This window comes from Dromiciops gliroides, chromosome 2 (genome assembly GCF_019393635.1).
Source record: "Dromiciops gliroides isolate mDroGli1 chromosome 2, mDroGli1.pri, whole genome shotgun sequence".
In the NCBI taxonomy this organism is placed as follows: domain Eukaryota; kingdom Metazoa; phylum Chordata; class Mammalia; order Microbiotheria; family Microbiotheriidae; genus Dromiciops; species Dromiciops gliroides.
The window spans coordinates 142,919,347-142,944,348 of record NC_057862.1 but is presented as its reverse complement, the minus strand read 5'-3'; the positions used below and the strand labels follow the sequence as shown (position 1 = coordinate 142,944,348).

General features: G+C 39.7%; 1 protein-coding gene across 1 annotated transcript in view; it reads left to right on the top strand.

Moving 5' to 3' along the window:
* ANXA2 (annexin A2) overlaps nucleotides 1-22,790 on the top strand; it is a 62,223-nt gene extending 39,433 nt beyond the window's left edge. Inside the window, exons 4-13 of the mRNA XM_043989626.1 lie at nucleotides 3,050-3,144; nucleotides 7,405-7,518; nucleotides 11,701-11,791; nucleotides 13,516-13,595; nucleotides 16,756-16,815; nucleotides 17,289-17,382; nucleotides 18,587-18,682; nucleotides 19,343-19,401; nucleotides 20,458-20,580; nucleotides 22,409-22,790. Of these exons, the coding sequence (XP_043845561.1) occupies nucleotides 3,050-3,144; nucleotides 7,405-7,518; nucleotides 11,701-11,791; nucleotides 13,516-13,595; nucleotides 16,756-16,815; nucleotides 17,289-17,382; nucleotides 18,587-18,682; nucleotides 19,343-19,401; nucleotides 20,458-20,580; nucleotides 22,409-22,468 (872 nt within the window). The 3' untranslated portion in view covers nucleotides 22,469-22,790. The remainder of the gene's footprint in view (nucleotides 1-3,049; nucleotides 3,145-7,404; nucleotides 7,519-11,700; nucleotides 11,792-13,515; nucleotides 13,596-16,755; nucleotides 16,816-17,288; nucleotides 17,383-18,586; nucleotides 18,683-19,342; nucleotides 19,402-20,457; nucleotides 20,581-22,408) is intronic.
* The last annotated feature ends 2,212 nt before the right edge of the window (nucleotides 22,791-25,002 follow it).

Sequence of the window (25,002 nt, the reverse complement as noted above, 5' to 3'; positions counted from 1 at the left end):
TTTATCGTCTTCTCCACTGTAAAATTAGAGTGTTGGACCAGTTGACCTTTGACATCCCTTGCAGCTCTAAATCTATGTCCCTCTATAAAGCCAGATTCTTATTATTCCAGTTCTACAGTTTGGCAATTTTAAGTCCACATTTTCTGGTTCCATGCACATTAGGAATTAGATGGGCAGGGATCAAGTCAAGGTAGAAGCTTCTCCCATATCCGCCATTAACTTGGCCCTCACTCAGCACTGTTGACAATGAATGTGATGATCTGCAGGAAAAAAAAAATTATGTTCAGTCCTGCCTTCTTCAGCTGCATCCTGGGCTGGGGTGATGAGCCACCAGAAGACCCTTGCAACTTCAACCTGTTCTGAACAATTTTCCACAGGAATAAGCTGCCTCACAAATTATGGATGGCAAGTGGAAAGGAAGCAGCAGGTCACTGAAGATAAGATGGTTATGTTGCCCAGGCAGCCATGTGCATATTTGGCTCTTCTTATGAAAGAATGACTCTCTATGCTAAATGAATCAGACTTAGCAGTCTGGTACCTCCATTTTAAATTTTTTTCATTCCAGTTCAATTTAAAACGTGCAGACAATGAACGTGCCTGAGAAAAAGCTGATGCAAGGCCAAGTGCCCTGGGAGCTTCTACTTGCAGAAATAGACTCTATTTAATTGTCTTTGTAGTCAGTGACATTAGCATTTAGGTAATGGATCATATTGTTCCCTTGTAAACTGTCCCAGTGTGTCAGTTGCTGCATCTCAGCAGGACGTTTGCTTGGTAAATAATTTAAGGGAAATGCATTTAGATTGTTTCAGGCTATAGTTGTTGCTGATGAACCTCCGGTGGTGTTTTAGTAGGTTGACCCACTGAGATATTGAATTCTGACCATTGATCAATAGTGAGAAGCTAGGAAAGAAAAAGCAAGGTCTAGACCAATCCCCATTTTTGAACATGGGAAGTGCATGTTACTTAGTATGGACTGCAACTGGGAGAATTAGTTCAGCTGTGAATCTTTCCTTTTAGGCCTCATTGCTCAGCTGGAGAGATTCAGGCAAAGGCTGCCCCTCTTCCCTGACAGACTGTTGTAGAAAGTGCAGCCCAGAGAAATAGCCTTGAGTCATGGTTCTTGGTGACTTTCTCATGTTCCAACTTCCAAAGACTTTTCAATCTTTCCTACGCCTGGCTAGGCATGTGTGTGAACTACCTGCTTCTCTTTCCTGTGGGGTAAGAGGGATGGGGAGGGGGATGGATGAGGGGATGGGTGAATGTTTGTGATACATATATAGTCCTCTGGCTGGGCTGGAACAATGGGTTCAGGCTCTTGCCTGGTCCCCCTTTTTATCTTTGGGAAGAGTTTTTGCTGAACCAAGGAGTTCAAATACAACCTGGAATTCTTCGTGCAGTGAACTTTCTTTCTATAATTTAGGTACACTTAATTGTCAAAATATTAGTAGGAAGTAGTCTATTAACAGCATCCTTGCAGATAATAGGATTTTAAAAAATTTCCCAACAACTTTTATTGATGCTTTTTGGTTTTACCCTCCTCCCAGAAATCTCCCTTTGAACAAAGCAGAAAGGGCTAAGCAAAATCAATCAATACACTGACTGTATTCGACAGCACATATGACATCTCATACCCATAGTCCCCTACTCCTCCAAGAGGAGGAAAGTGACAAAGATGCAAGACTTTAAAAAAGCTCTTTGCTCTGGCTACTTGAAAAATAAGAGCTAATTTGATAATAAAACAATAAAAACAATGCACTGATGAGTCCTTTTAGGAAACTTACTCTGAAATGTTACTGTGCCATTTTTATATTCTCTAGCTCATTCTATTTTTGTTCCTTGTGAACTTTATAATTAAAGATCACATCATACCTTCTCTTTACTCTGTGACTCTTGAAATAAATGGCCTTTGGCCAAAACCAATAAAATTCTGACAGATGGATTTATTTTTTTTTTTAAAGAGAGAAGTACCAGTGTTTTTCCTTCAGAGAAAACTTTTGAGTTCCATCCTATTTTACATAGGCATGTGCCCCTCGACATAATAATTTTAACTCATCTGGTTTGTACAACTACATGATAAGGCAGGGCAAGTCATGACAAAGATTCCCTGTCTCCCCCATTGCCACCATTTTTATGAAGCAAGTCCATAGTCAATCAGGAGAGGTCTTTCACTTCCTGAATTCTTGAGTTCATGTGTTCTTAAAGTTAATGGCATCTTGGTGCCATTTCTCATTATATAAAATTGGAAGCTCTCAGATGCAGGGAGGCATTGCTTATCTTTGTAAATACACATGTTCCAATTAAAATAGGTACTAAAATATTTTGGTGGCACTTCAGAACTCCCAATTTAGATTTCATTTAGATTAAGGCACTTATTCTTTTTAATAAAGTTATAAAATTGATTATTAAAATTGCCTATTGAAGATTAAAACCAGTGGAACATTTATTTCCCTCACAAAACAATTTAGTCTTCACTAAGTGTGATTTTAATAATCAATTATGCTATTAAAATACAACTACCATATCGAATCTAAGACTCATTTGTCATAACAGTTGCTCTAATTATAGAAATTATACCTAGCTGCTTGTCTAGCTATAAACCTGTAATAAATATAAATAATTGTCTCCATTAATTCAGCTTGCAGCTACTGTTCTATTAATCTCACTGTTAAGAGGTAATTTGGGGATCTTCATTTAAAATGCCACTGCATCTTTCTTGTTCTGTCCGACTGCTAGAGCCTCACAAATGCACCTCCTACTGTTGATTCCAGAAAGCAATTTCCGAGTAAAACCGTTTCTCCCCATGAGTAATTAAAATGTGTCTTTAGATGTGAGGTTTGAGGCTATCAGAAAAGATGGGAATAAAAAGGGTTCGAATTGGACAAGGAAGTACATGGAAGATAAGGAACAAATATTAATGTCCTGGTGTTTCAAGCAACTGAAGAACTATGACATTTTCATTAGAAAAGCTCAATTTGAAATTCTCCAGATGAGACAATTGATGCAGTGTGAGCACCGACCAATGAATGATCTCCAATTTGTGTTTCTACAGGGGTGGATGAAGTTACCATCGTCAACATTCTGACCAATCGCAGCAATGAACAGAGGCAGGACATTGCCTTTGCTTATCAGAGAAGGACCAAAAAGGTATTAAAGATTTTGTGTGTAGCCAGTGGTCTGATTCTGGGAGTGTGGATGGCATGGGATCACTTTTCTTGAAAAGAGTTTTGAATCTCATTCAAAGTTTCAAACAAAGGGGTCATATATGATTGCTGTTAGACTGTAGTTTGTCCAAAGCAGCAGCATTTGGAGATAGGTGTATTCCTTCTTTTATATTATTGTAACCATCTAAACAGACCCTAAAGGACCTGAATTCCCTCCTAATTAAAGTATACAAAAAAATAATTTCTAGTGCTTTGGGAGGGAAGGCTTGTAAATTTTTGCTTGTGGGATGGGAATTTAGTATTATTTGCCTATGCATAGAAGTACATGGTAGGGGCAGCTAGATGGCGCAGTGGATAGAGCACTGGCCCTGGAGTCAGGAGTACCTGAGTTCAAATCCGGCCTCAGACACTTAACACTTACTAGCTGTGTGACCCTGGGCAAGTCACTTAACCCCAATTGCCTCACTAAAAAAAAAAAAGAAGTACATGGTAGGTTTTAGAGCAGAAAAGGATCTTAGAGTCCATCAAGTCCAACCCCCTCATTTTACAGATGAGGAAACTGAGGCTGAAAAAAGTTAAATGATGTATTCATGGGCAAGTAGGTAATAAATGACAGAATTAAGATTTGAACCCAGGACCTTGGACTCCCAAACCAGTGTTTTTCCCAGTGCACCATGATAACTTACTCAGCACAAAACACCTCAAAATGGCATTTTGTCCCCCAAAAGACCTAGTAGGTTATTTGTAAGTTTTTCATTAAATCATGTACAGAGCTAGCCATTTGATCCACCAGGGTGCTTTTAACAGGGAAGAGATCCATAGGGTATACATCCCACTGGTTAAGGTGTTTTGTGTATTTTTGTCTGTAGTTTTGGAACAACCAAGTGCTTATTCACCTTTTACTTTGTTATAGTGTTGGCGGTTTTTATTTTTAACGGCTTGCTGTTTTATTTTTAACTTCTTGTTATTTAAAGGACCTGATTTATTCTTGGGCAGGGTAGTAAATGCAGCTTCCTGCAGCTCACCCTTGACTTCTCCCAGGCTGGCTTTCACTCCGAACAGTGGTCTAAATGAAGTGGAGGAACCTGTGCTTGGATGCAGGGGAAATCAAGCGTCTGGGGCCCTGTGGGGTCGAGGAAAGACTGGGGCTGATGTGACTCTGAGATACCTTTGGGAAGTAGCCAAGTCATAATAACACTCCCTCCTCCTGGAGTAGTTGAAAGTGGCATAAACAGGGGAACTGGCTTCCTTCATCCTCTATTAAAAGTCCTTCTGGAGCTAGGCTTTTATTAATTTGCCCTGGTGCAGTCTGGGTGCATGTTTTCTTTCTCCAGCTCCCTGAGAGGATCTGTGAGAAAGTCTCAGTTGAAGGAGAGAACCTCTCTCTTCAGAAAACGTCCTTGCAATTGCTCTCTTTGGCCGTCACCTTAAAAATATTATTCTGGGCCACGCCTTCTTAATCTGTTTCCTTTTCTTTGTGTATATGCATGTGGCACATAAAAGATCTGTAGGTCCAAATTTCCAATCAGATGACTGGCTGAATGGAGAGAGCAGGTTTGCCGAGCCCCACATGGAGGAAGGCATCATGGGGTCATAGAGCTAGAGCTGAGAGACCCTCTAGCATAATGCCCTTATCACTGTAGACCCTAGCTTCTTACTTTTTTTGTGTGGGGGGCAATGAGGGTTAAGTGACTTGCCCAGGGTCACACAGCTAGTAAGTGTCAAGTATCTGAGGCCAGATTTGAACTCAGGTCCTTCTGAATCCAGGGCTGGTGCTTTATCCACTGTGCCACCTAGCTGCCCTCACTAGACCCTAGCTTCTTCTTTTTTTGTTTTTTTGTTTTGGTGAGGCAATTGGGGTTAAGTGACTTGCCCAGGGTCACACAGCTAGTAAGTGTTAAGTGTCTGAGGCCGAATTTGAACTCGGGTCCTCCTGACTCTAGGGCCGGTGCTCTATCCACTGCGCCATTTAGCTGCCCCTAGACCCTAGCTTCTTAATCTGTGGGTCTCGACCTCATATGGGGTCTCATGACTGAATGTGGGGGTCATGAAAAAATTGGCAACAGTAATAGGCTATACACACACACACACACACACACACACACACACACACACACACTCCCCTATTTTATATGCCCATATACCCAGGGTCACATAAAAATTTCTTGGGTGAAAAGGGGTCACAAGTGAAAAAAATTGAAGAAGCCTATAGACAGATGTACTCATTGACCCCAGAGATGTCACTTTGTATAGGGCCAGCTTACTATTAGCAACACACACATAGTCTTATTGATTGTCAGTTCTCTTAGTACTAGGTCAGGTAAACCTCCTTGATCATGGCAGGATTATTTACCAGTCTTTTAGATACCTGTGAGTAGCTGCTTACTGCTAAAGAGGCAGATTTAAGTCAGTCTCCCTCCCTCTCTCAGTTGCCTTTCTCATGACTGAGGAAACTTTTCATCTTTGATGAAAAGGATAACAAACACTTTGAAACAATTTCTGGAGGGCGTAAGTACTGGGAACAAAACCATAGTGTATCAAATTGGTATCAAACCAAGGGAAAAAAAGAAAGGACCCTACAATATAGAGAGACTTCTGTGAGAATGCATCCTGTAAAGGTGACAGGATTAATAAATATGTCTATAGTTATAGAAGTAGAGATGGTGGCAGGCAAAAGAAGGGGAGGGTAGTATGAGAATAGAGTAGGGGGGAAATACCACCTAAGTGTAAGTTTTATTATTCCCCAGAGAAGATTATGCCAATTATAAGGACTTGGTGTTAGAAAGCCAAAAAAATAAAAATTAAAAATCTTTAAAACAATAATTTGCTCCTCACTCTTTACTGATTTGCATGCAGCAGAATCGAAAGAACACTCAATTTGGAGTCAGGGAATCCAGGTTCAAATCCTAGTTTCTACCTCTTATTATCTGTATGATCTTGGACAAATGGGAAGGGAAAGCTTTCCTCAGAATTCTTCTAATTGTCTGATTAGAAACCTGGCCATGGGCTGCTGTATGTGTCTAGGAGCCTCTGTAAAATGAAGGAATTAGACCAGATTAAGTGGGACAAAATAATGTCTAACTGTTTCACTGAATGCTATTGGTAGGACTAAGGCGTGGGCAGGAGAGAAGGAGGAAAGGAAGAGGAAGGACCAGACTCATTTAAAGAAAGGAACTTCTTTCAAGTTTTTAGCGGGACAGTGCCAATATCATTGTCTTCACTTACTTCTCTAAGCTACATGCCCCAAATAGCTTTCCTCTTCAATTAAGCTTATCCTTGAGACCCAGTCTTTTTAAAAGGGCATCTTTAGTCATAGTCCTTTCATCCCTTTAGAAGAGCAGGGGATTGCTCTTCATTGCTGGGAGGTTTCATTTGTAATTCCCCAGGTAAGGCAGGAGCAAGAGCTTCCTGAGTTTGATTCTCTTCTTATTAGGCAGTTGTTGCAGTGGACACCCAGTCTGATGTGGTCTCACAGCAAAACAACATCTGCTGACTTTTGGACCTTGAGGGCACAGAGCCTGGGATGACATCTGATGCTCTCTAGCACAGCTGTAGCTTTGGGCTGCCCTAATTGAGTGAATGGTGTCAGGCACCTGGGCTGATGTCACTCTCCTGTCTGATAGAGCTAAGACTTCCCATATGAGGCATCAAAGAATGTGAAATGGATCTTTATTCTTCAGGATGAACAGGGTCTCAGAGAAAAGATCCATTGACAAATCTTTATAGTCTCCTGGCCAGAAAGCATTACAGGATCATAGACCTAGAATAGGAGCCTTTGTTATAAAGGGGTTCTCTAATCCAGTTAGCCTGATTAGCAAAGATACTTGAACTTCAGGAAATAATAAGGCTTCAGTGATGTTATTACAACTTTCAAGAATGAAATAAAATCTCCCCATTCCTTTATTGACAAGGAGGAAAACAGTGTGCCACATACTCTCTCTCTCTTTACACCTTCCCCTTTGGATTTTGAGGAACATTTTTAAAAGAAAGGTCTGTCTGGTGTTTGGGTTTCTAGCATCTGGCTATGTTGAACAGAAGTTGAGAAGTGGAAAATCCTTCCAGCCATGACACCTCAGAGCAGAAATGATATTATAACAAATGTTTGTGTGTGTCATTTAGAGATAATAACCTGCCTTAAAAATGGATTCATCTTTCCATTTTTTAAAAATCATAAGTTTGAAAAGTAAAGCTTGCTGTTAACCTGAAGTTCACCATCATTTTCTCCCCTCTCCATCCCCAAAAGGAACTTGCATCAGCACTGAAATCTGCCTTATCTGGACACCTGGAGACTGTGATTTTGGGCCTTTTGAAGACACCTGCTCAGTATGATGCTTCGGAGCTGAAAGCCTCCATGAAGGTAAACAAGCAGATTTAATCTAAATCAAAGTGTACCATTAATATTGGGAATTACTTTTTTTTTCCCTCCTTAGTGTAATTAGGTGATTTTCAGTTTTGTTGAATTCTCCCATTTGGAACCTTTTTTTCTTGAATGAACTGAAGATATAGGCCTGGGATTTGTACCAAAAATATTTCAATTCCTTTTTTTAAACGCTAAAGAAATTTCATGATGCTGAGAAGTCAGTTACCAGCTGCTACTGCTTGGCACCTGGGCAATTGCTCTACCATTTGCAAAACTACTTCCTTGATTGCACTTCCTCCTTTAAAAAATGTTTTGTGATTTTAAAGTAAAAAATGTTAAACACATAGGAGGTCCTCAGTGAGGCTAAAAAATTCTGCCTTAGAATTTCATAGATTCACTATCCACAGTTCCCTGCTGGTGAAAAAAAAATTAGAACATAGATTGTTAGAACTAGAAGGAACTTTAGAGATAATCTATATGGAACTCCTCATTTTCAAGAGGAAACTGAGAACTAGAAAGGACAAGTGACTTGACCAGAATTACATTTTATTTGACAGAAGAGACCAGGAAGAGAGTAGGAATAAGGATTCTTCTAAATTCATTCTATTCATTTATTCCTTCATTCTATCAACATTTATTAAGGGGCAGGCATTGTGTTATGTGCCTGAGATATGAAGACAAAGGAGAAATAGTCCCTGCCTGTTAGGAATTTATATTCTGTAGTGGGAAACAACATAGATAGGAAAATACAAATGAAAACAGGATAAACACAAAATAGTCACTGGGGAGAGGGCACTAGTCCATGGCCATGTGGTGAGACTCAGGAAGCATCTCACATAAGTGACATTTGGATGAAATTTTGAAGGAAGCTATGGTTTCTTAAAGGGTGAAGGTCAGGAGGAAGTAAAACCAGGCAAGGGGAACAGCTCAGGCAAAGGAGATGAAATGTTATGTATGAAGAACAGTAAATAGGCCAGTTTGGTGTAAATTTGGAGTGTGTGGAAAGTAATGAGCAATAAGGTTGGAGGAGAAGGCCTTTAAATGCCAAAGAAAAGAGTTTTTGCTTTAAGGGCATCATGGAGCCACTGGCCCTTCTGTGGCTGGGGATTTCAGGTCATGGATATACCACAGCTTGAATTATCTGTGTGATTTTTTTTTTTTCCCCTTGAGAGTTCAGACAAAATCTTTCTGAATTTCTGACATCATTTTACATCAAATTTATTATAGGTATCTTATCAAAAGAGATAATAATTGAGGCAGCTAGGTGGCGCAGTGGATAGAGCACCAGCCCTGGAATCAGGAGTATCTGAGTTCAAATCTAGCCTCAGAAACTTAACACTTACTAGCTATGTGACCCTGGGCAAGTCACTTAAACCCAATTGCCTCACTAAAAAAAAAAAGAGAGAGAGAGAGAGAGAGAGAGAGAGAGAGAGAGAGAGAGAGAATAATTGTAAAGTTCTTAGGACAGTGCCTGGAACATAGTAAGCTCTAAAGAAATGTTAGCTGTTTATCATATATCATCATCGATTTATGCAACTTATAACAATTACTTTTTGGTACCTTTTGCTAAACAATTATTAGAAGCTTGTCTAGGAATTGTACCAAGAATCATCATAGTTTACATTAATGAAAAAATATTTTTATTTCTGCGTGTGTGTTTGTGTGTAGTGTATATGTATTGTATACATGAGGTTACCATAGGGTCTGAGTAACCACAAGGCTTTTGGATAATCAAATGCTGCCCTCTGCTGCTATAAGTAGATATAACTTGTACAGTTCAAGGAAAAGCACATTTCTTATTTTATTCTGTGCTCTACTGCTTTTGCTGGGCTTTTAATATTCCTGAATTGCCAAGAGGCCCACCTGCAGGCCTGTCACCCGAGCTGTGGCCAGTGTCACAGTTCAATCCTTTTCTCGGGAGAGTAAACTAGAGTGTGAGTCAGCATGCTTAGGGAAGGTACATTTTTGGGGGACCAAAGCCTAAAAAAAACCCAAACCCACTATAAATAATTGTTAAATTCCTTCTTCCTTATGCTGAAACTCAGCTCAGGTATCTGTCTCCTAATTTCCCTCCCTCTCTTCCTGTTTTTCTCCCTTTCATTCTTTCTCTCCCTCTTCCTTCTCTGCTTCCTCTCCTCTGCCCTTCTCTCTCTCCTTTGGCCCTCTCTCCCTGTTTTTTCCCCTTTATCTCTCTCACCTATTTCCCCTTCTCATTCTCCTCTCCCTTCTTTCCTCTCTACTTACCCTTTCCTCTGTATAGTATCTTCTACATTTTCTAATTAGTCTAAAATTCATCAAAATGACTTAAGGCAGTGAAATTTCAACAAGATTTAATGATCCTTCTTGATAAATATCATCCCTGAAATTGGAGCCAGGAAAAACAGAGAGGAACAGAAGATTTAGCCTTATGGAGGGTTTTTTTTTTTAACCATCAGCACATTCAGCTGTTCATACTGAATCTTTTCATCATGAATTCATTTTGCTGATACTCATTCTTAGCTGAGGTTGGGAACTAGACACTAGTGGCTGGAACAGGCAGGACTCAGGACTTATTAGAGTTGGCTTCAGTCATTTTTGTAATCTCTCAAAGACACTGAAGGCCAGTGAAAAGCAGCACTGAGTGAAAAATCTTTGACCCCTTTCCAGCTCTTTCATTAGTTGTTGTGGCTGAGCCCCACACTGAAAACTTTGAAATTTGAAATGATGATGTTGGCTGAATTAACTTTAAGAACAGTCTACTTTGCCTTCTGGAAACAACAATACCACCAGTGTGTCACTGTCAACATTGCCCCCGCAGTAGGTATCGTGGGCAGCCTTGTGAACAACCCAAGCTGTTATTTAGTTTTTGAAGTATTCCAAGTTAACCCAAGACATATAAACTCTATTGATGTTCCAGAAACATTTCAACCTTGAGAGTTCAGAGACTGCACAGGTTAAGTCCAAATAATAGAGACAAACAAGTACCTTGTAAGGTCCTTGCTTTTCTCTCAACCGTAAGACCTTAGCAAACTTACAATGGTAAAGGGCTTCATTGTTTCAGTGCACATGGGAATGAAAAAATACTATCCTAATATGTGTCCTGAGTCACTTGATCCTCATTCTTCACTATTCATTTGTGTAGAGGTAGGAATGTTTTGTGAAAGAGAAATGGTAGTTTACCTAGTGCCCTTTCAGTTGGCATGGAATTTTAGGAAAGAATTTTTTGCTTTACCAAATGTCAGAACCTTAATAAGACATCTTGAAATCCTGTAGGTAGAGGTGTTAGTTGGTGAAACAGATTAAGTTCAAAATTTAAAATTAACCATTGACCAATTGCCCAAGGCTTAGCACAGGGTACTTGAGCGTATCTGGGGGGCAGCTGAACTCTAATAGAGTTTAATTAATAGCTGACACTCTTTTCATGTGGATAAGTAATTTTCTTATTGTATTAACGCCTTATAATTGATTTACATTTTCAACAGTGCTCATTCTGTGTAGTTCAAAGCAATACTTCTATATTCAGTTTTACTTTAGCTTCACAGAATGGCAAGTATTCAAGGACCTGATTATTAAATCTTGACTTTGATCACAAAGCAGGCTTTGAAATACATGTTTCATCATGTCCTTTCAACCAGTCTGCCTAAATCAAAAGTGTATGTATTAAATTTGAATACATCATCTTTCCAATTCTTACTCTTTAATAAAATGTTGGTGTCTGGCTTTATTTGACACTTCATTATTTCTTTTTGCTCCTCTAAAATGCCTGAAGAGTGCCTAATAATTAAGGGGAAGAGGCAATGAAAGTATAACATTTTTAACATTCATCCAATCTTTTCATTTAAAGCTCGTTTTATCATATACCTTTTCCTGGAATGAAGGTTTATTTGGCTCTAACAGGCTGGCTGTGGGTGACACCATAACATCACCTGTGTTTCTTTTGCTTCTGATGAGTGAAAACACTTTTTAAGACATGGAGGATAACGTGAATATCAGAGCAAAATTATCCAGATTCTCTCTTGGAAAGATGGGAAAAAAAATGGGGAGGGAGATAATGGGGTTGGTGTAGGTTTCTCTTACTAAGGCCATGTGATTCACAAGTATGGGTGTGGAAGGACACAGAAATAACTATATAATTATGGGTACTTAGACCATGATGGCTTCTCAATACCACTCCTTCCTAATTTTGATCTGCTGTTACAGGGCCTGGGTACTGATGAAGATTCCCTCATTGAGATCATCTGTTCACGGACAAACCAGGAGCTCTATGAAATTAACAAAGTCTACAGAGAAAGTAAGTGGGTTCTCCCTTTCTGTAATTAAGTTAAACCCTTTCAGCCCAATTTTCCTGAATATATAATAGAAAAGTGGGACAGTGGGGTGGCTGGAATGAAGTTTTGCTCAATGGTCCATGCCTTTGGTTATTATGCTGGGGAGGAATTTTCAAAGTGTATTTGTTTTGTTTCTAATTTATTATTTTTTTAATTTAAAAAAAATTTTTGGGGGGTGGGGCATTGAGGGTTAAGTAACTTGCCCAGGGTCACACAGCTAGTAAGTGTCAAGTGTCTGAGGTCGGATATGAACTCAGGTCCTCCTGAATTCAGGGCCGGTGCTTTATCCACTACACCATCTAGCTGCCCCCCTTTTAATTAAAATTTTTTTTTCTAAAATTATCCAAGCATTTTGTCCCTGCCCCATTTTCTGACTTTTGGGCATTTCTCTTCATGTCTTGAGGAGGGTAGGCAGAAGGGAAAGCAGATAAGAAACAATTGATTAATTTTGCATGTTATTAGTAGTTGTATCAGAGGCAGCAGGGCGTAGTGGATATTAGCCTCACAATCAAAAGACCTGGATTCAAATCCTGCCTTTGATACACAGTGGTTCCATGAACAAGTTACTTAATTTCTCAGCCATGCTCTAAGCAAAATTCTAAGAATTTAAGATAAGTTGTAGAAGGGAAGCTAGGTGGTTCAGTGCATAGAATGCCAGGCCTGGCGTCAGGAGGATCTGAGTTCAAATCCAGCCTCCGTTACTTATTACTTGTGTGACCCTGGGCAAATCACTTAACCCTGTGTGCCTCAATTTCCTCATTTGTAAAATGAGCTGGAGAAGGAAACAGGAAACTACTCCAGTATCTTTGCCAAGAAAATCCCAAAAGAGGTCAGGGAGAGTTGGTCATGACTGAAAAAGAGTAAGCAACAACAAGAAGAAAAATTGTAGAGAAGGGGCCAACCTGAATTGGTGGAGAGAACTCTCATCTAGGAGTTCACAGTACCAAAGAAATCATAGCCCCTATCCCTTTCCCTATTAGTATTAAGATTTGTTGGTGGTGACTGGTGGCACAGTAGATAGAGCACCAGCCCTGGAGTCAGGAGGACCTACATTTAAATCTGTCTTATGCTTTGACCCTGGGCAAGTCACTTAACCTTATTACCTCAAAAAAAAATTAAGGATTTGGTGGTGAGGAAATTTAAACTTGGATGAATTAATGTTTTGTGGTATATGAAAATTACACTTGCTGGGGCTATCTAGTTTCCCATGCCACAGATAATTCAAACTTGACTGTTTAGAATAAGCTTGTTGATCTCAAATTTGACCCAACCCTGTCAGCCTTTTGTTACTAAAAGTGACAAGCTGGTTCTGAGTCCAAGAGGATAAAAGGCTTCTTTCTTAATGATTAAGTATTGATTTAAGGGGCAGCTAGGTGGCGAAGTGGATAAAGCGCCGGCCCTGGATTCAGGAGTACCTGAGTTCAAATCCGCCGCAGACACTTGACACTTACTGGCTGTGTGACCCTGGGCAAGTCACTTAACCCCCATTGCCCCGCAAAAAACCCAAAAAACCAACAAAAAAAAAAGTATTGATTTAGGGGTAGGGGACACTGGCATACCTGATATGTTCATTATTCAGGGTAAGTCAGGCATGTCAAAGCCTTGGCACGAGTCAGAACAACAGGGGTTGGTAGGAGGGCAGGTGAGGGGGCAGGCAATGTAAAAACCTATTGACTTTCTTTTCAAGTGTACAAGACAGAGTTGGAGAAGGACATTATTTCGGACACATCTGGTGACTTCCGCAAATTGATGGTTGCCCTGGCAAAGGTTAGTTTCTTTCAGTATATTTCTCTGCCCTTGTTCCTCTAACTCCCTTGGCCGGTTCCGTGCCTCATTTCGTGACTGGGAGTGAATTAACTAAATCCTTCAGGGCCTGCAGCTTTCCTGACAGTAGGTTTATACTGTCACTGCAGAGTTGTCATTTTCATATAATAGGATTTCTTATCCTGAGAAACAGCCTGGGCTGGTGGACTTGGGGAATAGAAAGGGAATAAGTAACTCCTGAGGCCCAACTGAGCCTTGCCAGCCCTTGCAGGGTGACTTTAGGAAGGTCACTTTGCCTTTCTCCAGGTGGGCTCCCAAAGCCCACTCACAGGGTTGTTCACTCTCAGACAGTTCACCTGAACTCACTTTTTAGGAGAAAAAGGAACAACCAGACACATCTGGGAGGCTTTGCACATGTGGTCCTGTGCTTAGTGTTGTTGGTTGTTGTAAATCATTTTGAAAATGCAAGTACAAGGCATTGTTGAAATGCAAAGTATTATCACCTATAAGCCTGAATTGTGTTGAGAATGCAATTTAAATGCCTAAGAATCAGTGGAGGGAATTGAAGTTAGTTTCCCTGGGACCTTCAGAATAGAATGATTAGTGCACTCCATTTTGGACCCTAGTATAGGTCCTTATCATCTCCAAACAGTCCCCTAGTCTCCTATCTATACTTCATCCCATGTATCAGACTAATCTTTCTCAGATGTTACTTTTGTCATATCACGACTCTGCTCAAGAAATGACATCCTCAAACCTACATGCAAACCTACACAATCAACATTAAAGTCAGACTCTTTTCTTTCCCTCCTCTTCTCTCCAGACTCTCCACAACCTGATCCCTCCCATCTTATCCATCCCTGTTCCCCAACATTTATTACTCCAGACAGTATATTGAGAAGCAGTGTAGTTTAGTGGGTAAAGTTAGCCTTGGAGTCGGGAAGACTTCATGTCTCTGACAGATAGTGTTTATGTGTCCCTGGGCCAGTTACTCTAACTTCTTAGTGTTTCAGGAAATTCTCTAAGACTATAGGTTGCAGAGCAGGTTCCTGTTTACATTAGTAGAGGGAATCTCCTTATTATGAGTGTAGCACTAAAAATTACAGATCTGGTTCAAAACATTACTTATGGGAGCCTGGTCTCATCACTATGATAACATGCTCAGACCTACTTTATCTTGCTCTTCCTTCCTGTTCTGTCCATCCTTTAGCATATAACACCCTGCCCACCTTGGCCCCCATCCTAATTCCCATATATTTACTTACCCGCTATTATGTGTTAGGTCCTTAGGATACTTGAATATGTTATAGATCTGTAATTGCTTTAAATATTCCCTTCACTGTAGCAAATCATAACCTTCTTAATATTTTACAGGCAACTTTTGAAAGTTGCTGAAAAAGGGGCAGCTAGGTGGCACAGTGGAGAGAGTACTGGCCCTGGAGTCAGAAGTACCTGAGTTCAAATCTGACCTCAGCCACTTACTAGCTCTGTGACCCTGGGCAAGTCACTTGACCTCGATTGCTTCCCTTCCACCAAAAAAAAAAAATGTTGCTGAAAAATCTGTTTTCTTGGACCAGCCTTGTAATAAGCCTCTGGGGTTTCAGAAATGAAAAGTGGATAGTCTCTGTCTTCAAAGAGATTATAGTATAGTGGGGAGGGAGAGTTTTAAACATTCACAAATAACTGGAATACAAATTAGAACGTTATAAATGTATAGACAAGGTCAAACAGAGAAGGGTGAGAGATTGGAGAGATATCACAGCTAACTGAGAATTAATCAGAGAAGGTTTCATAAAATAGATGATACCTGGTGGTATGCTGATAAATATTTAACAACTGGCTCTCTGGGAGGAAAAAAATTACCCATGACACACTTAAGTTTAATCTGCATTATTAATATTTTTTCCATAGCTTTTTAAGTCTAAAAAATCAAGAAACTAAATAATTCAAGCCCTGATTTGTAGCATTTGCTAATTTCCAAGATATGAATGCTCACACTGTAAAATTAGCAGTTGGCTCTTAGAGCTGGCTCCAGCACACCTCTTACTAACACTTGAGTTACATTTTGAAGAAAGATAAAATATTTCAGCAGTCAGTGACACGGATGGGAGTCTGTTACAGGAATGGGCATTTGGTAATACAAATGCATTCAGATAGAGGAAGGCAAGACAAGATCAGAGAATGGCTAGTAAATTAATTTGGCTAGGATGTAGGAAGTATAGAAAGAAGTGGCATGGAATGAAAATGGAATGATATGTTGGAACCATATTGAGATTCCAAGTTAGGACGTTTATATTTTATCCTGTGAGCAATGGAGAACTCCTTAGTCTTTGAGCACGGAGAATGACATTATATGGCTTTATATTCATAACGCTAATTTTTAATTAGGATGCTAGCTTTGGCAGCTTTGTAAATGATAGGAGAGGTCCTGATAGACTGATAGACAAATGATAGACTGAAAAGGGGAAATGGAGTTCAGGGAGACTAGTCAGGAATCTATGACCATAGTCAACTTGCAATGAAGCCTTCCTTGTTTGCTCCATCCTACAATGATTTCTCTCTTCTCTGGAATTCTTTGTATTTCCTGAACACGCAAATTATTTTGCACTTAAATAGTCTCCTTTTGTTTTTCTTAGAGTAGAGGCTACTTAAAAGCACCAACCATATCTCATGAGGCAGTGTGGTGTAGTGGAAAGAACAAAAATTTTAGAATCAGGAGAACTGGGTTCAAATTCAGATTCTTCTACTTAATGACCTTGGACAAGTCATCTTAACTCCTCTGGGCCTCAACTTTTTTATCTGAGAAATGAAGGGGGATGGACTAGTTGACTCCTTAACATTCCTTCTTGCCTTCACTTAGGTGAAGCTCCTTTTTGCTTATCATTGGTGAATGTTTGTTAATTAATGTCGGAGAGATCAGGAAATAGTACCTTTCAAGATGTGTTCTCTTAGCATCTCCTTGTCGCCACTTCCCCCCAATATTTTTTAAAGTACTGCTTGTAGAGAGTGTCTTTTGCTTGAACTTCAAAATGTAGATAGCACTTATTCAAAGTCAGTGTTTAATCAGCACACATAAACTTATGGGAACCATGGGGGAATTGTCATTGGTCTTAAGTTAATGATAAAAAATTATGTTTATTTCATATATGGTTTTTTTTTACAGGGAAGAAGGGCAGAGGATGGTTCTGTGATTGATTATGAGCTAATTGACCAAGATGCTCGGGTAAGTGACACTATAGCCAATAATGGCATCTTTTTTGCTAGGAGTGCCTTATTAAAGTGTATTTGCTCATGTAATAATAAAAATAACTAGCATTTCTATAGTGCTTTAGGTTTGCAAAATAGCATGTAGCTATTTTGAGGGTAAGGAGCTGACAAAACGGTTGGGACTGGTAACAGTTTTTCCTGGGGAATATTACTCTTATTTCAAAGCTGGTCACAGAATTCTTTAAAACACAAAAGGGGTTCATTTCTCCTTAAAAATTAAATACATGACATAAATCATTCTTAGGAGAGGGTGGGAAAGAGAAGAAGGGTTAGATGTTTTAAAAATAGTAATAGGGTATTGTGTTTTCTTGTAGGTATTCAGGTAGATAATATTATATAAGTTTTTAGTTTGTAAATGATCTGTATTAGGTTATTATATTGCTTTTCCTAGTGAGACTTGAATTATATCTGCCTTGATTGTGCCTACAGGAACTCTATGATGCAGGTGTGAAGAGGAAGGGAACCGATGTCCCTAAATGGATCAGTATTATGACCGAAAGGAGTGTGTGCCACCTCCAGAAAGGTATTGTGCCCAAGGCCTATATCACATATGATCATGATGCCAGGGTTTAAGAGAATGCCATGGTGAGGCATGGCCTTCTCTAGCTGTTCACTCTCACTAGTCAATCATCAAACACTTATTTTACATAATTGCACATGTATAACCTATACTGATTGCTTGCAACCTTGTTGAGGGAGGAGGGAGGGAGGGAGGGAGGGAATGAGAGAGTGATAGAATTTGGAACTCAAAACTTTAATTGAATAAATAAATGTACTATAAAATCATCACACTTATTAGGCACCTAGCATCTATTCCCATCAGCCCCACCATTTTTGGCCTTTTCCACCTCAAAATATGTTGGGGGTCAGAGTTACTTTGGCCTCTTTTCCCTTTCTTCTTTCCACTTTTCTATTTTTAGCACCTTGAATAAAACATTCAGTCCATAAATCATCAATTTTTACACTACAAAGAAATAAATGAAAACACATTGGCTAGACATTATCAGAGAGAAGCAGCCTGTCCAAGTGGATAAAGGACTGACGCTGAAGCTTGGAATCATGTGGGTTTAAATCCAGCACCTGACATGGACTAGTTGTAGAAGTCTGGGCAAGTTACTTAACCTCCGTGAAACTCTGTTTCCTCATTTATCAAATGAGGAATTTGGACTGGATGACTTCTGAGACATCTTTAAGCCCTGACTATGATCCTCTGATTGTTTTCTTTCACCTACCTATGCATATTGTTGTTTTTTTTTTATAGAAGGGAAATGAGTGAGCAAGTTTTTAAAATCATAAATGATATGAGCCCTTTCTGATAGCACCTTTTGGGGAATCTGTACCTGTGTCTTCATCAGTATAGGGGACTCCCTCCCCTGTGTGGGAACCCTCTCCATACATACAGGTCTTTAACTTCCCTGTAACTTAGAGTTTCCTGGGATGCTAAGGGCTAAAGCGGTCATTCACCTACTAAATATCAAGGGTGGGTGTTGAACCCAGTTGTCCCTCAGTCCACTACTCAGCTGAATGTAAACACTTGGAAGGCAAGAACTGTTTTTGTCTTTCTGTCGCCAGCACCTTGCCCAGTGTCTGGTACGTGGTAAGTGCTTGATACTTGTTGAATAAATGCCCCATGCTGCCTCTCTGCCCCGAGGATGTGACAGACTGATAATTTTGGTTTGACATGTCGACAGCTTCTGGTCTTCTAATTCCTTTTGTCCTTTCTGTAGTATTTGAAAGGTACAAGAGCTACAGCCCTTATGACATGTTGGAGAGTATCAAGAAAGAGGTCAAAGGAGACCTTGAAAATGCTTTCCTCAATCTGGGTAAGCAAATATGTGTTACGTGGCACCATCTTCGCTTTCCCCAAACAGTCCTAAAGTCTTAATACTTCATCAGCCCTGCCTATTTACATGGAGAACTGGAAGTTCTTATTCTGAATGTGAATAATTTGGGCACTGAAGAAAGAGAAAGGAGCTATGATTTAGGAGCTTTCTCCACTGTGGCTTTGTATAATCAACATCATCATACCACCTTATGTTATATGGAGTGCTTCTCATCCCTTAAAGCACTTTTATACCCATTATCTCAATTTATGGATATTATGTAAGGAAATCAAACTGAAAGAAGCTTGTTATAGTAGGACCAGAAAGTGTGAAGATGGGGGAGGGGAGTGGAGGACGAGGAGAAGGATGATGCTTAAAGAAGAGAAGACCCTCATATTGAAAGAGATTTTCACTGTCTCTACATCATCTGTATCCCTGGATTTTGGGCATCTTTGGCGATTAGTGTCAGTCTTGGGATAAACGTACAATTTTCTGATTCCCATCAGACACTCCTACTCTAAAATATATTTTAATAAAGCAAACCTATTTTGTAATATAATCCTTTCTAGTTTACTCTGCAGGGATAAGACCATTTCACTCTTAGGTTTTGTAGATAGATAAGCAGTTGAATCAAAAGTCTGACGTTTTTTCTTTCTGTAGTCCAGTGCATTCAGAACAAGCCCCTGTATTTTGCTGACCGACTTTATGATTCCATGAAGGTAAGAGCAACTGGTTACTCAGTTCAGAGTTCTGCTGCATGGCCTCTCTTCTTTTGATTTAAAAATAAAAATATTTTGAGCAGTGTAGTGTTTGTATGAAAATACTTCGAAAGTGCACATGAACGAGGGGACGTATTCTGTTGATCATTATTCCCCTGCCTCCCTATTGCTTACAGAGTAAAGTACAAATTCCTTATCTTGGTGTTCAAGGTCCTCTACCATAAGGCCCCAACTTTTTAGTTTTATCTTTCACCCATGCCTTACAGGGCATGAACCTTTTGTTTCATTCAGTCTGCTCTATTTGCTCTTCTCTAGATTGTCTTACACTTTCTTACACTTTTGCTGTTCTTTTAGCTTGGATTGTCTACACTTCCATTTCTGCATATCCAAATCCCCCCCATCATCATCTGAAACCTATATCCACTCACACCTCTTCCTTAAAGCTTTCACTTATCACTTTAGAATATCATTTAGACAGAAGTGAAGTCTTTTTCTGGGCTTCTCCAACATTTACTGTTGGTTCTACTCATATAACCCATCTTATAACTTGTATGTGTGTATATCTTATCTTCCCTATTAATTAGTGGGTAGACCCAAGGCAGAGACAATGTCTTATGTTTCTTTGTGTCTTTCATGTTCCACAACATCACACCTCTATAATTGCTCAGTCATTTAAAAAAAAATCAGTGCATTAATAGGAGCAGCTAGATGATGCAGTGGATAGAGCACTGGTCCTGGGATCAGGAGGACTTGAGTTTAAATGTGGGTGCAGACACTTACTGGCTATGTGACCCTGAACAAGTCACTTAACCCCAGTGGCCTCGAAAAGAAATCACACTGAATGAATGAGTGCAGCAGGTTTTTGAATCCATTGAATCCTGGGATTCTTGAATTTCCAAGGAGCTCATTTTTCTTTGTAAATTGATTTTGCTGTTATATTTGTCTCCTCTTAGAGGGCAGTCTTTTAAGGGACCTGGCACCCTTTCATCTGCAGAAACTGCTTTTTGATTATAATGTTTCAGTGAATTGTAACTTTTGATGTTAATTTGACTGTAGGGCAAGGGGACCCGCGACAAGGTCCTGATCAGGATTATGGTTTCCCGAAGTGAGGTGGACATGTTGAAAATTAGATCTGAATTCAAGAGGAAGTATGGAAAATCTCTGTATCACTTCATCCAGGTAAGTCTGGAAGCGTGTACCTCTGACCCACTTTGTGTACTTGCTGAGAGCCCTTTTCTTCTGGATTATCGGATGGGCTGCCTAGGAATGCTATTGTACTTTATACATCGGAGGAAATTGTTTGTTATCTCTATCCCCCCTCTTCTTACACATGAACAATTGTCTTTGTGGGTCTTAAAGTTCTTCCCTGACAAGGTCTCATAGAAAATACAATAAATTCTGCTTTTTATAAAAAATACAAAAAACTTAAAGGTTGAAATCTTTTTTGTATAGTCCACATTCTAATTCTTTGAGAACCAGACAAGTGACAATTAATTTTCCCTTGTGGACTTAGGTAACAACAGCAACAATAACGACAAAAGAACCAAACCACCTTGGAGGGTGTGCCATTACGGTAGCATAGATTTGGTCATATCTCTGGTGCTTTGCAATGATGATTGATTTTGATAGTGATGGGCTTGGAGGCTTTTTAAGCTGCTCAGATGCCTTCTGGATCATCAAAGACAGATTTGTTACATTTTGTTTTAAATATGTTTTTATTATTTTCCATTGATTTGGAAATTAGTAATACCGTATGGCATTGACAACTCTCATTTAACCAAAACATCAGTCACCTACAATATCCTATTCTCAAGGCAAATTGAAACATACCTCATTATTCTGAATGAATGGGAATTTAATATATAGAGGAATAATATCCTTGTGCCATGGTGGTACTGAGATCAACTTTGCAAGTGCTCTTCCTGGAGGACTCAGTAATTTTTTTTAGTAAAATAGGGATTAATACAGAGGAATTTGGACATGGATAGTATACCCAGGTCTTCCATTAGAGGTGCTGTAAAATTTGTCACTTGAACCTAGGAAGAGATTGGAGAATTAGTGACCATCAGTTTATCCCAGAAATGACTGGGAATCCACCTTCAGGCACAATTAAGAGAGAGAAAAAAGGTCTCTATTTGTGGCCCTTAAGTTCAGATAAAGGAAAACGCCATCATCATCAGCTTGGCTTGGCTGCCCTAGGAACAAGGCATTTATTTTTCCTGCTCCATGAGCTCATTTAACCACATTCATTCTCAGTCTGCAGCACTCACTTTTTTTTGGGGGGGTGGGGCAGGGCAATGAGGGTTAAGTGACTTGCCCAGGGTCACACAGCTAGTAAGTGTCAAGCATCTGAGGTCGGATTTGAACTCAGGTCCTCCCGAATCCAGGGCCGGTGCTTTATCCACTGCGCCACCTAGCTGCCCTAGCACTCACTTTTACTAGTGTGTTATGGAATGGATCCCAAGGCAAAAGGACCATGTTGTATTGGCCTTTAAAGAGTATAGTTATGACCAGACCCCAGGACCTAACTCACAAGTCATAGTGTCCATGTCAGTCACCCCACCAGTGTTCAAGACAAAAGTCCACAGTTCTGTTTCATCCCCTGCTAACTTCTGATTCATTTATCTTGGGCATAATAATCTCTATGACCTGGTTAAATGCTGCTAGATTGTGAAACACATATTTAAAGAAAAGTTCCTCTGACCTTAGATTATATTTATTTTCCAGTCTTTATTCCTTAAGGTCTTTAAATGCTTAATTGTCCCTTTCAGTCACTCTCTTTTATCAGCAATGCCTGGAATTGAATAATGCTGTGTAGAATAGGGCTGGGCTCATCCTTACTTCCCTGAATCTAAGTTCCTTATTTGAGTTTCTCATTTGTATGATTCCTGGCCTTGCTTTAGCTGTGTGGTGGGGACAGTTTATCTCTAGGGCATTTTGATGGCATTTTACGGGTCCTTTATTGTGTCCTAATATCTCCTTTTCCTTCTCTTTCATGACATTGTAGCAAGACACCAAAGGAGACTATCAGAAGGCTCTCCTGTATCTGTGTGGAGGAGATGACTAAAAGCCTTGCAGAAAGAAATGACCAAAGCAGTTGTAATAGCCAGAAACAATGCTTTCTGCTCTTCCCCCTTGTAATTTTAGAAAATCAACTTGTGGTAACTTGCAACTAACAGTGACTCGTATTAGTCCTTATTAGGGAGATGTTATTTGCTTTCTTGTACTTTTCTAGTCATGTATGCTTTGCTTGGCTTTCCTCAAGTTTTCTCCTTAGCTAAAGGAATGAACATTCCAAGGGGATATAAGTGAAATCTCTGATGTGAAACATTTGGCTTCTTGTGTATTGTGTTGTCAAAAGATAAATAAACTGAATTTTTACTTTAAAAGCTAATCTTGTTGCCTTTGCTTTCAAATAGAATTAAAACGAATAGGTCACCTTTTGAAAGGGATTATTGAGGAATCCTGTGGACACAGGCTTAGCAGGAAGAAAGGCCTTCCCATGAAGGGTGATGACTAAGGAAGGCCAAATCATTGTCAGCCACAACACTCCTGTTTTTGCATAAAGTGAAATCTAGTATAAATGAACTTCAAGGACAGTCGTGAAAGGGAAACGATGTTAGAAAACTTGGATATGTGCCTGGGAACCGGATGTGGAATTGGAAAAGGGCCAACTCACCTTCTTTACCTTGATGATACTGGGATGTTGTACTTGTGGGCTAATTGTATGTATTGGAATCTTGAGTTCCTTCCTTTGTGTGTGCTCTCTATCTACCTGCCTATATGTCTCTTACTCTTTCCCCTACTTTTCATTCTTTCTCTTTCCCTTCCTTTTCTTTCCCCTCCTTCCCTTCTTCCTCCCTTCCCTCCCTTCTTCCCTTCCTTTGCTCTCCCTTCCTCCCTCCTTTTGTCCCTTTTTTTTTGTTTTGGTGAGGCAATTGGGGTTAAGTGACTTGCCCAGGGTCACACAGCTAGTAAGTGTCAAGTGTCTGAGGCCGGATTTGAACTCAGGTCTTCCTGAATCCAGGGCCAGTGCTTTATCCACTGCACCACCTAGCTGCCCCTGTCCTTTCTTTCTTTCCTCCTTTTCTTTACTCCTTTCTTCCTTCCTTATCTCCCTCTGCTCTTCCTCCCTCCCTCTCTCTTCTTCCCTCCCTCCCTTCCTTCCTTTCTTTTTTTGCTCTTCTCTCCCTTTCATTACCTAAAATGACCCCAAATCACAAAAATTAAAAAAAACCCCTATTGATTAAAGTATAAAATACTATTGGGGGGTGGGGGAAGGGTTGGACAAATTACTTCTTTAGACTTCTCTTTCTGCAGTGGAATGAATATGGGTACATAGTTTGGCCATCATCATAATAGCTTATATTTCTGTAGCTCTTTATGCTTCATATAACAACAATACCATACACTTATACATTAAGGTTTGTGACACCCTCTTTTCTGACAATGCCCTTGCAGAATGTTTATGTCCTTTAATGGAATTGTGATCCCATTATAGTGGATACTTCCTCTAATGATGCAGACCACAGTCCATTTTGGCATTTTCATTCTGTGCAACTCTTGGCTGTATTCTCCAGTAAATCCTTCAATGAAGTTGGGAGTTCCACCTAATTTTCTGGGGGATTTGGCCTAGATCTATAGCATCTAATTCATCTAAAAGATATACATATGAATCGTATTTTGTGTTCAAACTTTGAAAAAACATCCCCATTTTCTGCCCTTGCCAACAGTGGTGAGGCCAGACTCATTAGGAAGAAAAATGATCTGGGGGCAGAAGGCTTTTAAGCCCGTCTTTGGTCTTAAAATGACTCTGACTCTCTTTTGACAAAGTGCTTTGGCTTTTTATTCACATTGGTTTATTTGACTATTTTCCCATCCAAAAGGAAAGCCCTACTGAGACAGTGCAGTTTCCAATGTCTCCTAGCAATGAGGCAGAACATGCCATAGCCATTGAGTTCTTGTTGGTCATTCTGTTTATTGAAAAAGGCTTGTAGCCTGATTTCTTTTATGTGACTACATTTGAGCAAGCAAAGTTTATAGAGATGACTTATCTCATTACATTAGAAGAGTGATTTGCTATCTCAGCATCTGTAAGCAATTTCAACAGACGTTTCTGGATGAAGAAAAGCTTTTGTAAATACGTGCGAATGACACGACTTCATCAAGCATTAAATTGGAGGTGCCCCAGAAAAATATTACATTTGTGCATTCAATTAGCTTGATTGTGGCTGAATTTTGTCTACCGAAGACAGCATTTCTGTAGGAAAACAGAAGCATTCTCTATGTCAGCAGGTTTCCTTGAACAGAAAGACAGACTAATTTTATTTTTTTTTCTTCTCAGGTCCTGACTCTTTTTCATTTGTTCTGGTACTCAGCTTTGGAGTTCTAATCATTCCTCTAAGATTGGGTCTCCATGCTAGGGTGAGGGTGAGGTAGAGAATTGGCTGTTAGCCACTTTATTTGGACCAGATAGCAAAATGCAAATTGCTTACCTATAATTCAAATGCATATAGGGTAGATCAGGTAGCAACATTTCATTTTGGGGATTCATAGCCCTTCTTTTCTTATGCTATGTATTTTTAGTATGTTATTTACTCT